The following is a 12,537-nucleotide window of genomic DNA, read 5'->3' as shown; positions in this document are numbered from 1 at the left end:
CTCTCACATAAACCCAGACTATTTTCCAACTCCCTCCCTCACATAAGCCCAGACTATGTTCCAACTCGCCTCCCTCCCTCACATAACCCCAGACTATGTTCCAACTCGCCTCCCTCCCTCACATAACCCCAGACTATGTTCCAACTCGCCTCCCTCCCTCACATAACCCCAGACTATGTTCCAACTCAACTCCCTCACTTATATAACCCCAGACTGTCTCAACTCACCTCCCTCCCTCACATAAGCCCAGACTATGTTCCAACTCTCCTCCCTCCCTCACATAACCCCAGACTATGTTCCAACTCACCTCCCTCACATAGCCCCAGACTATGTTCCAACACGCCTCCCTCCCTCACATAACCCCAGACTATGTTCCAACTCACCTCCCTCCCTCACATAAACCCAGACTATGTTCCAACTCCCTCCCTCACATAAGCCCAGACTATGTTCCAACTTGCCTCCCTCCCTCACATAAGCCCAGACTATGTTCCAACTCACCTCCCTCCCTCACATAACCCCAGACTATGTTCCAACTCAACTCCCTCACTTATATAATCCCAGACTGTCTCAACTCACCTCCCTCCCTCACATAAGGCCAGACTATGTTCCAACTCACCTCCCTCACATAGCCCCAGACTATGTTCCAACACGCCTCCCTCCCTCACATAACCCCAGACTATGTTCCAACTCGCCTCCCTCCCTCACATAACCCCAGACTATGTTCCAACTCAACTCCCTCACTTATATAACCCCAGACTGTCTCAACTCACCTCCCTCCCTCACATAAGCCCAGACTATGTTCCAACTCTCCTCCCTCCCTCACATAACCCCAGACTATGTTCCAACTCACCTCCCTCACATAGCCCCAGACTATGTTCCAACACGCCTCCCTCCCTCACATAACCCCAGACTATGTTCCAACTCCCTCCCTCACATAAGCCCAGACTATGTTCCAACTTGCCTCCCTCCCTCACATAAGCCCAGACTATGTTCCAACTCACCTCCCTCCCTCACATAAACCCAGACTATGTTCCAACTCCCTCCCTCAGACTATGTTCCAACTTGCCTCCCTCCCTCACATAAGCCCAGACTATGTTCCAACTCACCTCCCTCACTTATATAATCCCAGACTATGTTCCAACTCACCTCCCTCCTCACATAACCCAGACTGTCTCAACTCCAGACCCCAGACTATGTTCCAACTCGCCTCCCTCCCTCACATAACCCCAGACTATGTTCCAACTCGCCTCCCTCCCTCACATAAACCCAGACTATGTTCCAACTCACCCCCCTCCCTCACATAACCCCAGACTATGTTCCAACTCAACTCCCTTACTTACATAACCCCAGCCTGTCTCAACTCAACTCCCTCCCTCACATAAGCCCAGACTATGTTCCAACTCACCTCCCTCCCTCACATAAGCCCAGACTATGTTCCAACTCACCTCCCTCCCTCACACAAACCCAGACTATGTTCCAACTCACCTCCTCCCTCACATAACCCCAGACTATGTTCCAACTCAACTCCCTCACTTATATAACCCCAGACTGTCTCAACTCACCTCCCTCTCTCACATAAGCCGAGACTATGTTCCAACTCGCCTCCCTCCCTCACATAAGCCCAGACTATGTTCCAGCTCGCCTCCCTCCCTCACATAAACCCAGACTATGTTCCAACTCACCTCCCTCCCTCACATAAACCCAGACTATGTTCCAACTCTCCTCCCTCCCTCACATAACCCCAGACTATGTTCCAACTCACCTCCCTCACATAGCCCCAGACTATGTTCCAACACGCCTCCCTCCCTCACATAACCCCAGACTATGTTCCAACTCCCTCCCTCACATAAGCCCAGACTATGTTCCAACACGCCTCCCTCCCTCACATAACCCCAGACTGTTCCAACTCACCTCCCTCCCTCACATAACCCCAGACTATGTTCCAACTCGCCTCCCTCCCTCACATAACCCCAGACTATGTTCCAACTCGCCTCCCTCCCTCACATAACCCCAGACTATGTTCCAACTCGCCTCCCTCCCTCACATAACCCCAGACTATGTTCCAACTGGAGCCTCCCTCCCTCACATAAGCACCATGGTCTTGTAGCGGACCCCAGACTATGTTCCAACTCAACTCCTCACTTATATAACCCCAGACTGTCTCAACTCACCTCCCTCCCTCACATAAGCCCAGACTATGTTCCAACTCGCCTCCCTCCCTCACATAACCCCAGACTATGTTCCAACTCACCTCCTCCCTCACATAACCCCAGACTATGTTCCAACTCGCCTCCCTCACTTATATAACCCCAGACTGTCTCAACTCACCTCCCTCCCTCACATAAGCCCAGACTATGTTCCAACTGAGGTAAGCCTCCCTCCCTCACATAAAGCCAGACTATGTTCCAACTCACCTCCCTCACATAGCCCCAGACTATGTTCCAACACGCCTCCCTCCCTCACATAAACCCAGACTATGTTCCAACTCACCTCCCTCCCCAGGTCACATAAACCCAGACTATGTTCCAACTCACCTCCCTCCCTCACATAACCCCAGACTATGTTCCAACTCAACTCCCTCACTTACATAACCCCAGACTGTCTCAACTCACCTCCCCCTCCCTCACATAGTCAAAGGTAGACGGGGAGGTTAAAGTCGCCCAGAACTGTGAGAGGTGAGCCATCCTCAAAAGGAGCTTATCAAGGCATCAAGCTAACCTCCGAGGAACCTGGAGGGCGATAAATGATAAGGGATGTTAAGCTTGAAAGGGCTGGTAACTGTGACAGCATGGAATTCAAAGGAGGCGATAGACAGATGGGTAAGGGGAGAAAGAGAGAATGACCAGACTATGTTCCAACTCGCCTCCCTCCCTCACATAACCCCAGACTATGTTCCAAAGGACTCGTTCAGAAAGTTAAGCCTCCCTCCCTCACATAACCCCAGACTATGTTCCAACTCACCTCCCTCCCTCACATAACCCCAGACTATGTTCCAATTCAGCCTCCCTCCTCACATAACCCCAGACTATGTTTATGAAAAATAGTTACTCTTCCTCCCTCCCTCACATAACCACAGACTATGTTTTTTCAACTCGCCTCCCTCCGTCACATAAACCCAGACTATGTTCCAACTCAACTCCCTCACTCACATAATCCCAGACTGTGTCTCACATAATCCCAGACTTTATCTCCCTCAGTGTGTATTACCCAAGATGGTATCCCTGTCTCCCCTGTCTTTCTGTCCCTTCCCTACCTCTCAGTAGTGGAGACAGCCTCTTAGCTCCGGGTGGTTCCCCCCTGCTCTGCTCATTAAGTATTGAGCAGGATGAAGGTAATGGATGAGCTCTAACATCTGGTCTGGCCCAGTCTTTAGTTAAAACAATACCTGCGTTAATGAATCATTGATCACAGGAACCTATCAGGAGAGGCGTTAGGAGGTGCGGTGGTATCTGTGATGTCAGGTTGCCTGGCCGACCTGGAGATAAGATGGGCGGGGGGTTGTGGGTAGTGTTTGCTTGGCTAATCAGTTTGTGATTGGTTAAATCAGGTGGACCATTGATATAATAGCTTTGAACCAACTTGTGCAAGTGTATGTTTCTACATTATTTGAATGCAAGTGACAACATCCCTTTTTCTCCAGACTAGCGTGTTGCTGCACCCATCACAAGATACTGGATGTAGCCTCGAGGAGAGTACATTTAATAATGGATGTTGTTTATTGTTTGGTGCCAAATCGGTGTGCCAAAGTGCCATGTCTAACACAATGGTGTATTTACTCTGTGAATTAAGATAAGTACTGGAAGAGTTTGCTGCCGCGTAACAGCTGGAGGAATGCCACTGTAACTCATGATGTAGTGGTCTTCTCTTGTCAACATCCCTGCTTCAACATTCATAGAAGGCCATACGGTTAGAGCGTCCAATGTGTACATCAGACGTCTGGTAAATACATTTATCAAATACTTTTGGAGACTCGAGTTGCATTTGTTTTTAGTTTGCCTAGTACACTAGAACCAGTGGACAGTCCTCAAACTTCAAGCTTAACCAAGCACGGTATATTTGAACCAGGTCTAATTAATACAGGAACGTGTGCTTAAGGTAAATGTGAAGGTTCACTCTGGCTCAACCTGATAGTTAACCTATTGTGAGGTCAAAGGACGCTCTCCTGGACCTGCCCTAGCAGCTCTGGACCTGAGCTATGCCTTCATATTACCAGACCTCACACACAATGCATAGGTGAAAGTGCCATTTTCACTGTGGAATGGATTCCTTTTGAGGGAATGAGGCCTGAAGACGCTGTAGCCGCTGTATTCAGAGAATGAAAGACGGAAGCCATTTTGTGTCGACCGGGGCCTTATTGAGTATGCAGAGCACATGTTGTAGCCCAGAGCCGGAGACAGCAAGCACTGGCTGGCTCTGATAAATTCCGCCTGGCCTTGGCTAAACCCACACACTCCCCAGCTTCACTTCACTTAGCAGACAGAGAGCTAATTGAAGATGATCTCACAGATAAGTGCCCGACTGCACTCCCCCCCTTCTTCCCTTCTCTTCCCTCCTCCCCACCCTATTTCTTTCATTCTCGCTAGCCTTTCACTCTCTCTCTCTTTTGTTTTGTTTTATTATTTCTCTCTCTGTCCTCTGTCTTTATCGCCGTGTTTCAATCCCTTCACTCTCTCCTGTCCTGTCTCTCTTTCCTTTTGTCTCAATCTCTCTCTGTCCTCTGTCTTTCCCTCTCGCTTTCTTTTTTTTCTTTCTCTCAGCTGCAAAGGCAGTGATGCCTTCTCTCCTCTGCTCTAGTCTCTCTCTTTCTCTCTCACACACACATTCTCACGTTCTTCCTGTCTCTCTCTCACACTCTCTCTCTCTTGCTCGCTCTCACTCTCGCTCCTCTCGCTCCTTTTCTCTCTCCTACCTTTTATCAAATTTAAAGCATAACAGGCCTGCCATTTCATAAGAAATACCAATTCAAGTGGTGAGATTAGGCTTCTGATGATGTTTGACAATAGCTGTGCATGACACTCTCCAATTATATTTGATGGTCACACTGCCCTGAGACCCAGTCTATCCTATATCTCCTCAGTGTTATTGGTGTCTGTAATGGTCCTTTTTCATGTACCTCCCTAAGTGTGTGCTGGTGGTGCTTTTACTGTGTCTTGAGTACATCGTTAAATGTCCTAGGTATCTGGAGAGTCTTCGTTCAAATAAAATACTCTCGGTTCTCAGTTGTGCGTTCTATATTAGGTTCTAACCTCTCCTTTTTCTCTTTGGTTTCTCTTTATCATTGGGTTCTAAACACCTGTTCTCCGCTGTCTGTTCTCCATTGCAGCACGGGAGGAGAACGTGGCCACGTTCCGCGGCTCCGAGTACTTCTGCTATGACCTGTCCCAGAACCCCATCCAGAGCAGCAGCGACGAGATCACGCTCTCCTTCAAGACGTGGCAGCGCAACGGCCTGATCCTCCACACGGGGAAGTCGGCCGACTACGTCAACCTGGCCCTGAAGGACGGGGCGGTGAGCCTGGTCATCAACCTGGGGTCAGGGGCCTTCGAGGCCATCGTGGAGCCCGTCAACGGGAAGTTCAACGACAACACCTGGCACGACGTCAAGGTCACGCGCAACCTGAGACAGGTAATAGTGGCTAGGGAGGGTGAGAGTGGACAGCACTGTGGTGCTGACACATAACGTGTGCAAACATGCAGATATATTCAGGACATTCAGGTCAACTGATACTATAGGATAGGTAGAAGACCCATATATTTTGTTCGTCTTAAATAGATTCTACAGTTCCCAAATATATTTTTTAATGCGTTATACATTCTCCTGTTCTTGTAGTTTTTTGGTCCGTTTCATAAATGAGAATGTTCACAATAATTTTTACAGTTGTTTTTAATTTAATTTGTTTCAAGACTGTCTCTATTTTTAACCCCCTTGACTTACTATTTCCTAAAGACATGGTTTATTTCATGCCTTCTTTCCCCTATTCATTTTCTCCATATGTTCTGAATTCCAAGAACACCAATTTCCGGTCTGATTTTCTTCGGTCCACTGTTTCTTCGGTCCACCACGACTCCTGTTTACCCCAGACTGATCTCTGTTTAGCTGTAAAATCGCCCACAAACCCACAATACAAAATATTCTAATAGTCAAGGTCCTGTTCCCTTCCACATCCTCAGTGAGAGTTGATGGAGGGTGGGTTCTGGCTCTAGGCAAGGGGGCAAAAGATAGACTAGGATTTCAACTATGTAAGGAATTGTAGTAATGGTTTTCCTACAGTTCTAATAATATATTACAAATTATATTTATATTTTTTGTAAAATACAATAATGCGAAATGTTGTCTCTGACATTTCATTGGAAACGTTTTCATATTGCTACTTTAGTTGTGTTTTTAATCTGATCTCTACTCAGTTTAGGAGAAAGCTCAAAGCTGAAATGGATGCTTATGAAGTCTAGCTAGTTACATTCCATACAGCTAATTACGCAATCTGGGAAGGGTGTTTCTTTTAAAGGAGCATTATCTCATGGGAAAGTCGAGCAGCTCTTTGGAATCTAAACCAGGTTGATATTCTATGTAAGTATGTATGTTATGTCATCACTTCATCAAGGTCAACTCAAGGTTCATCCCCCTACCTATGGAATACTCTGGATTTCAAATTGAGCTCTATGCCATAAAATATTTCCCTTTTTCTCTGTTACCCACTTTATCTCTCTATTTATTTTTCTTAGTTATTTCTCTCTTTCTCTCTGTCTCTCTCTCAATCACCCTCTCTCTCTCTCTCTTTTCCCGAGAACAAGCTTTTGTAGAAAATCAGAACTAACCACTCATGGAATGAATCATTATCCTACTAACTGTTGCCTAACCAGCTATTGTACTAACAACACCTTAACTCTTCATCATTGTTTATTAATTTATTTTATTTTTTATTAACAACCCCTCTGTTCACTATTTAATTTCCTTTCTTCCCCCTTTTCCTCAAAGCAATCAGGCATTGGACACGCTATGGTAAACAAACTCCATTGTCTGGTAGATATCATTCCAATTTTCCTTTTTTTGGGGTTTGCCGTGTGCTCCTTCCTTCCTTCCCCTCTTCCTTTTTCTTTGACTCTTCATTCTAGACACCATTGTCAAAAAAATGTGGAAATGGGGTTGGTATTTCTTGGCTTTCTTTATATTGGATTCTCTCCCTCCATCGTTCATGATTTGATTCTATCGTTCATCTTTCTTTTTCTCACACTAGCTTCTCTCCTCTTCTGCTTTCCTTTCTACAACTTCTTCCTCTCTATTCCAAAGCCCTCCAAATCAAGTCTTTCTTTAGGGCTTACTGTTTGACTAAAACCTCCTTTGCATTCCCTATGTTTTGGCCGATGACTGTCGACCAAACTGCCAGAAGCTTTCCACAACTACAACTACAAAAAAAGAGGAAAGAAAACCCAAAAGTTCACCAATGGGAGCTCTGACAGTTGTTTCCAGTACACAGTGGCGCATGGCATGCCTAAACTTCTCCACCCTTCCCTTCGATCTCACACTATCCTCATCCCTTGCTTTCCCAATAACCTGCCTAACTAACACTTAACTCACCTGCCATTTACGCTGTCATTTGTGTGTGGTGAATGTTTATAGAAGTGGCGATTCTGATGCTACACCTCCCTTGATATAACCCCCCCTATCATGGCTTTTGGTGTGGTCTGATTGTGTAGTGATTGGGCTTTGGCATGCTCCATCCAGCTGACTTAGAGGTTAGACCTTGCTTTGTGTTAGCACCCCATTCACTCAACTCATCTTGTTATTAAGAAAATAACTAACTACAACATGGCTATGATACTCATGGCTTGTTCATATGTAGAATTAGCAGCACATCCCTTTTTTTGCATGCTTGTCAATGTCTCCACTATCCAGATATCAACTCAAACTAAAACGAGCACAATCAATTTATCCTTGGTGTTGTTGGCATCCTACTAACCCTTCAAGTCTAACCAAATGCCAAATCCCCAAAGAAACCTCATTTACTAACTTGCATCAAAGTTAAAGAAAATATGTCGGTGGGAATATTTTCTTTATCTGCCCTGATTGAGCGTAAGAGTTGACGTACATGACAGAAACACAGATGAATCCAATGACATGGTCCAGGTTGTGGGACTGGGCCACACACTTGAAGTCATTACACTAGCGAGCATTACTAAAACACAATATCGAGACAAAAACCTGGTCCCTGTTAGATTAACCTGAGCATAAACCTCTGCCTACACCCTGACCCCCGTACTCTCCTTTCTCCCCCAAAACCCAAGATGGTCATGAGTGGACTTTCTCCTTCCTGGTTCTTCCCGTTGTCTAGGTGACGATATCAGTTGACGGTATCCTGACGACCACGGGGTATACCCAGGAGGACTACACCATGCTGGGCTCAGATGACTTCTTCTACGTGGGTGGAAGCCCCAGCACCGCCGACCTGCCTGGGTCTCCTGTCAGCAACAACTTCATGGGCTGCCTCAAAGAGGTGAGACTGCTGCAATATGTACATTTACATTCAAGTGGAACTTACAGGGTTTGAACAACTTTGCAGATATGAAACAAATATCATTAGAAAAAATATCAAGTTCCCAGTTTATGCTTCAAAACCAACTTTATAAGAGGTTTTAGAAATAGGTTTTATTTGACTCAAAATGTCATAACTTACATAAAGGCATTGTTGGCAGAATAGATGGATGCAGTTCAAAGCATGATTAATATACAGTGCATTCGGAAAGTATTCAGACCCCTTGATTTTTCCACATTTTTTTACGTTACAGCCTTATTCTAAAATGGATTAAATAAAAAATTGTCCTTATCAATCTACACACAATACCCCATAATGACAAAGCAAAAACAGGTTTTTAGAAATGTTTCCAAATGTATTCAAATAAAAACAGAAATACCTTATTTACATATGTATTCAGACCCTTTGCTATGAGACTCGAAATTGAGCTCAGGTGCATCCTGTTCACATTGATCATCCTCGATGTTTTTACAGCTTGATTGGAGTTCAGCTGTGGTAAATTCAAATGATTGGACATGATTTGGAAAGGCACACACCTGTCTATATAAGGTCCCACAGTTGACAGAGCATGTCCGAGCAAAAACCAAGCCATGAGGTCGAAGGAATTGTCCGTAGAAGGATTGTGTCGAGGCACAGATCTGGGTACCAAAATATTTCTGCAGCATTGAAGGTCCCCAAGAAAACAGAGGCCATCATTCTTATATGGAAGAAGTTTGGACCCACCTAGACTCTTCCTAGAATTGGCCGCCCGGCTAAACTGAGCAATCGAGGGAGAAGGGCTTTGGTCAGGGAGTTGACCAATAACCTGGTGTTCACTCTGACAGGGCTCCAGAGTTGGTTAGCTAGCAAGAATTGTGAATTGCTACCGATGCTGAACTTGAATGACTGTTATCCACAGTTAGCCTATCGGTTAGTTGTCAACCGTGCATGACTTGGACAGGAGCTCACTGGAGCTGAGTACCGACACCTCAAATGTTCTACTGCTTGAGCTCCTGCATCTCTATAGAATATTAGCTCAAAAGTATCGTGGAGCTCCTGCACCTAAATTTAAACAGTACCAGCACCAAAAATGTGTACGGGCACCTATTTCAGTCCAAGTCAAGCACTGGTTGTCAATCAAATGTATTTGGCATCGATCAAATTGGCTGCCAGGAAGGCAAGTTCCAAAAACAGGCAAGCTGCGGAAGGATGAGCAGGCTACTGTTCCCCATTGTTTCAATGCAATTTTGACGGCCAACTAGCTTAAAAAGTTTGAGGATTTATCTAATTTTCTCTAGTTAGATTTGAGCTTATCTCGCTCTGGCTAGCATTATTTGTTGATCTTGTTGTTGATGTGCATAGGCAAATGAGGGGGAGAGAGCCTACCTTTTTATGGTTGTTTGATCAATAGGACTGTGACATTTCTAAATGTAAGAGGAGAAATCCATTCAGGTGTATTTTGGGGCTTTTGGCGAATGCGTTCTAAAGATCTAGAAGTCGTGCTGTTGCTACTGCCTGTAAACACACAGTCCAGTTCAAGGTGAATGATGGCAGGGCCCGTGTGGCAAATGGCTTATTTAGGCCTACTGTAGCTCTGATTGGTTAGGGTGCACCGGTCTGCGTAAACTCTGGTCCTGGACAAGACAGATGTTTTATTTATTCAGAAATGACTGACTATACGTCAATCCCAAACATTCAATGAATTTATGGAAAGTTGAAAATTACCATATCTAAGTGCTCGCTTGTCATAAAATGTAAAAAAATAAAATAAAATAAAAAAGTCTTCCTGGGTGTGTATTTGAACTATTTTAATTTCATGTTGCTAAAACGCTGTCAGTTCCACTTTAACATTTGAGTCATTTAGCAGACACTCTTATCCAGAGTGACTTACAGTTAGTGCATTCATCTTAAGATAGCTAGGTGAGACAACCACACATCACCACTGTCACATTTGCATTTTAGTCATTTAGTAGAAGCTCTTATCCAGAGCCACTTACAATCAGTGCAATATGTGAGTCTGTGCTTTACACCAGTGTTTCAAAAATGGCTGGTTAGGACCAAATGGTCCAGTGGGTTACTGTTCAAGCTTGGGTTGAACGTTTGGGAACCGCTATTAAAGTACTGTGGGTTCGCTAAAATGTGTTGAATGTCATAGGTTACTTGTAAAGAGAGTATCTTGCAATGTGTATTATGCTCTGTGGATCCTATGAAATCAGGGCTAAATTCAATAAAGCCCATCTGGTTTTGAAGAAGGGAGAGATCAGAGCTTTCAGTATCTTCTGGGAGCCATCTGATTCAATTCACAGTGGTTATTCATTTTCACCCGACATCAAATTGTTGCAGGCGCATTTAATTTTGTTTTTCAATTGTTGGTAAATTATTTGATTACGGCCGCGGACGTCAAGCAGTTGCCTGGATGCAGAGGCTCAGGTGAAGTGATGGGATGGGATTCATTGACTATGCAGCTGGGTTTAAATCTAACAGGAGAGTAGGAAGCAAAGGGACAGTCTGAAAACGGGTCTGTTTGTTCCATTGGGTCTGTTCCTGCTCAGAGATGTTTTGATTAAGCCAATTTTTTTAACAGTGTCACAGTTTCCCTCTGAGCACACAAACACACACAGTTCCCTGGAGCTGGTGATGTCATCTTTTAGCGCTTGGCTGGAGACGGTTGCTGCAGTGTGGCAGTATGGTCCTGTATCTCTCTCTGGAGCTGTTCCCTACTGGTACACACACACACACACACACACACACAAACATACATACACACAAAATATACACTTTCACCCCCTGCCCAAACACATGTTCCCACACCCCCTGCCACCTCCTCACCACCTCTCCATCAGAGCGTCATGTAGCCCAGGAGATCGGGGGAAATGTGTAGCAGCCATATAATCTCCCTTGCCCTACTTCCTGCTCTGTGCCATGCTGGGCAGGTCTGCCCATACTGACCCAATCATCACTGTATCACTGGGGCCACTAGCTCACCAACACCATGATGCACAAATGTTCACACACTTTCACTGGTCCTAGGGAAGTCATTGTTCCCTCAATGTTGATCAAAATGCATTTAGTCCCTATTCCTTTCATTTAATTTCCTCTCAATACATGGGTCAATGACACACACACACACACACACACGCAAACATGGCGCGGGAGAGAATAGGGGACATTTGATGGGCTCCTGCCCATAATGTTTCTACCATCGTTTCCTATGACTGAAAAGAGTGTCTGGACATCAGAACAGCTATCACTAACCTCAATTTGGACGAGAACTTCTACTTCAATGAGTCGGAGGCAAAATACATGCTGATTAGCCCAAATCTCCAACACTATAGAGTCCGGCGTGGGGAATACCTGACGAGACTATGTCGAAGAGTGGATAAATTACCCCTACACTCCGTTCTATTGGCAAACGTGCAATCACTGGAGAATAAACCGGATGAGCTCCGTTCGAGACTATCCTGTCAACGTGATCTGAAGAACTGTAATACCCTATGTTTCTGAGTCGTGGCTGAACAAGGATTTGGTAAATATACAGTGCCTTCGCAAAGTATTCAGATCCCTTGACTTTTTCCACCTTTTGTTACGTTACAGCCTTATTCTAAAATGGATTTAAAAAAAAAGTTTTATCCTCAGCAATCTACAATGACGTTGAGAAATCTTTGCACATTTATTAAAAATAAAAAGATAAATAGCTTATTTACATAAGTATTCAGACCCTTTGCTATGAGACTCGAAATTGAGCTCCGGTGTTTCAATTTATCATCCTTGAGCTGTTGCTACAACTTGATAGGCACACACCTGTCTATATAAGGTCCCACAGTTGACAGAGCAAAAACCAAGCCATGAGGTCGAAGGAATTGTCCGTAGAGCTCCGAGACGACAGCATTATGTTGAGGGTTGAAAGTCCCCAACAACACAGTGGCCTCCATCATTATTAAATGTAAGAAGTTTGGAAGGACAACCATCACTGCAGCACTCCATAAATCAGACCTTAATGTTAGAGTGGCCAGACAGAAGCCTCTCCT

The 12,537-nt window shown here is 44.9% G+C and overlaps 1 protein-coding gene across 1 annotated transcript in view; it reads left to right on the top strand.

The window, feature by feature from the left end:
* Positions 1-12,537, top strand: part of nrxn3a (neurexin 3a) — a 179,534-nt gene that overhangs the window by 113,036 nt on the left and 53,961 nt on the right. The window contains exons 5-6 of the mRNA XM_029687494.2: positions 5,324-5,625; positions 8,330-8,491. Of these exons, the coding sequence (XP_029543354.2) occupies positions 5,324-5,625; positions 8,330-8,491 (464 nt within the window). The remainder of the gene's footprint in view (positions 1-5,323; positions 5,626-8,329; positions 8,492-12,537) is intronic.

Source organism: Oncorhynchus nerka, linkage group LG18 (assembly GCF_034236695.1).
Source record: "Oncorhynchus nerka isolate Pitt River linkage group LG18, Oner_Uvic_2.0, whole genome shotgun sequence".
In the NCBI taxonomy this organism is placed as follows: domain Eukaryota; kingdom Metazoa; phylum Chordata; class Actinopteri; order Salmoniformes; family Salmonidae; genus Oncorhynchus; species Oncorhynchus nerka.
Note: the sequence above shows the minus strand (reverse complement) of the source record. Positions and strands in the feature narration are given on the sequence as shown.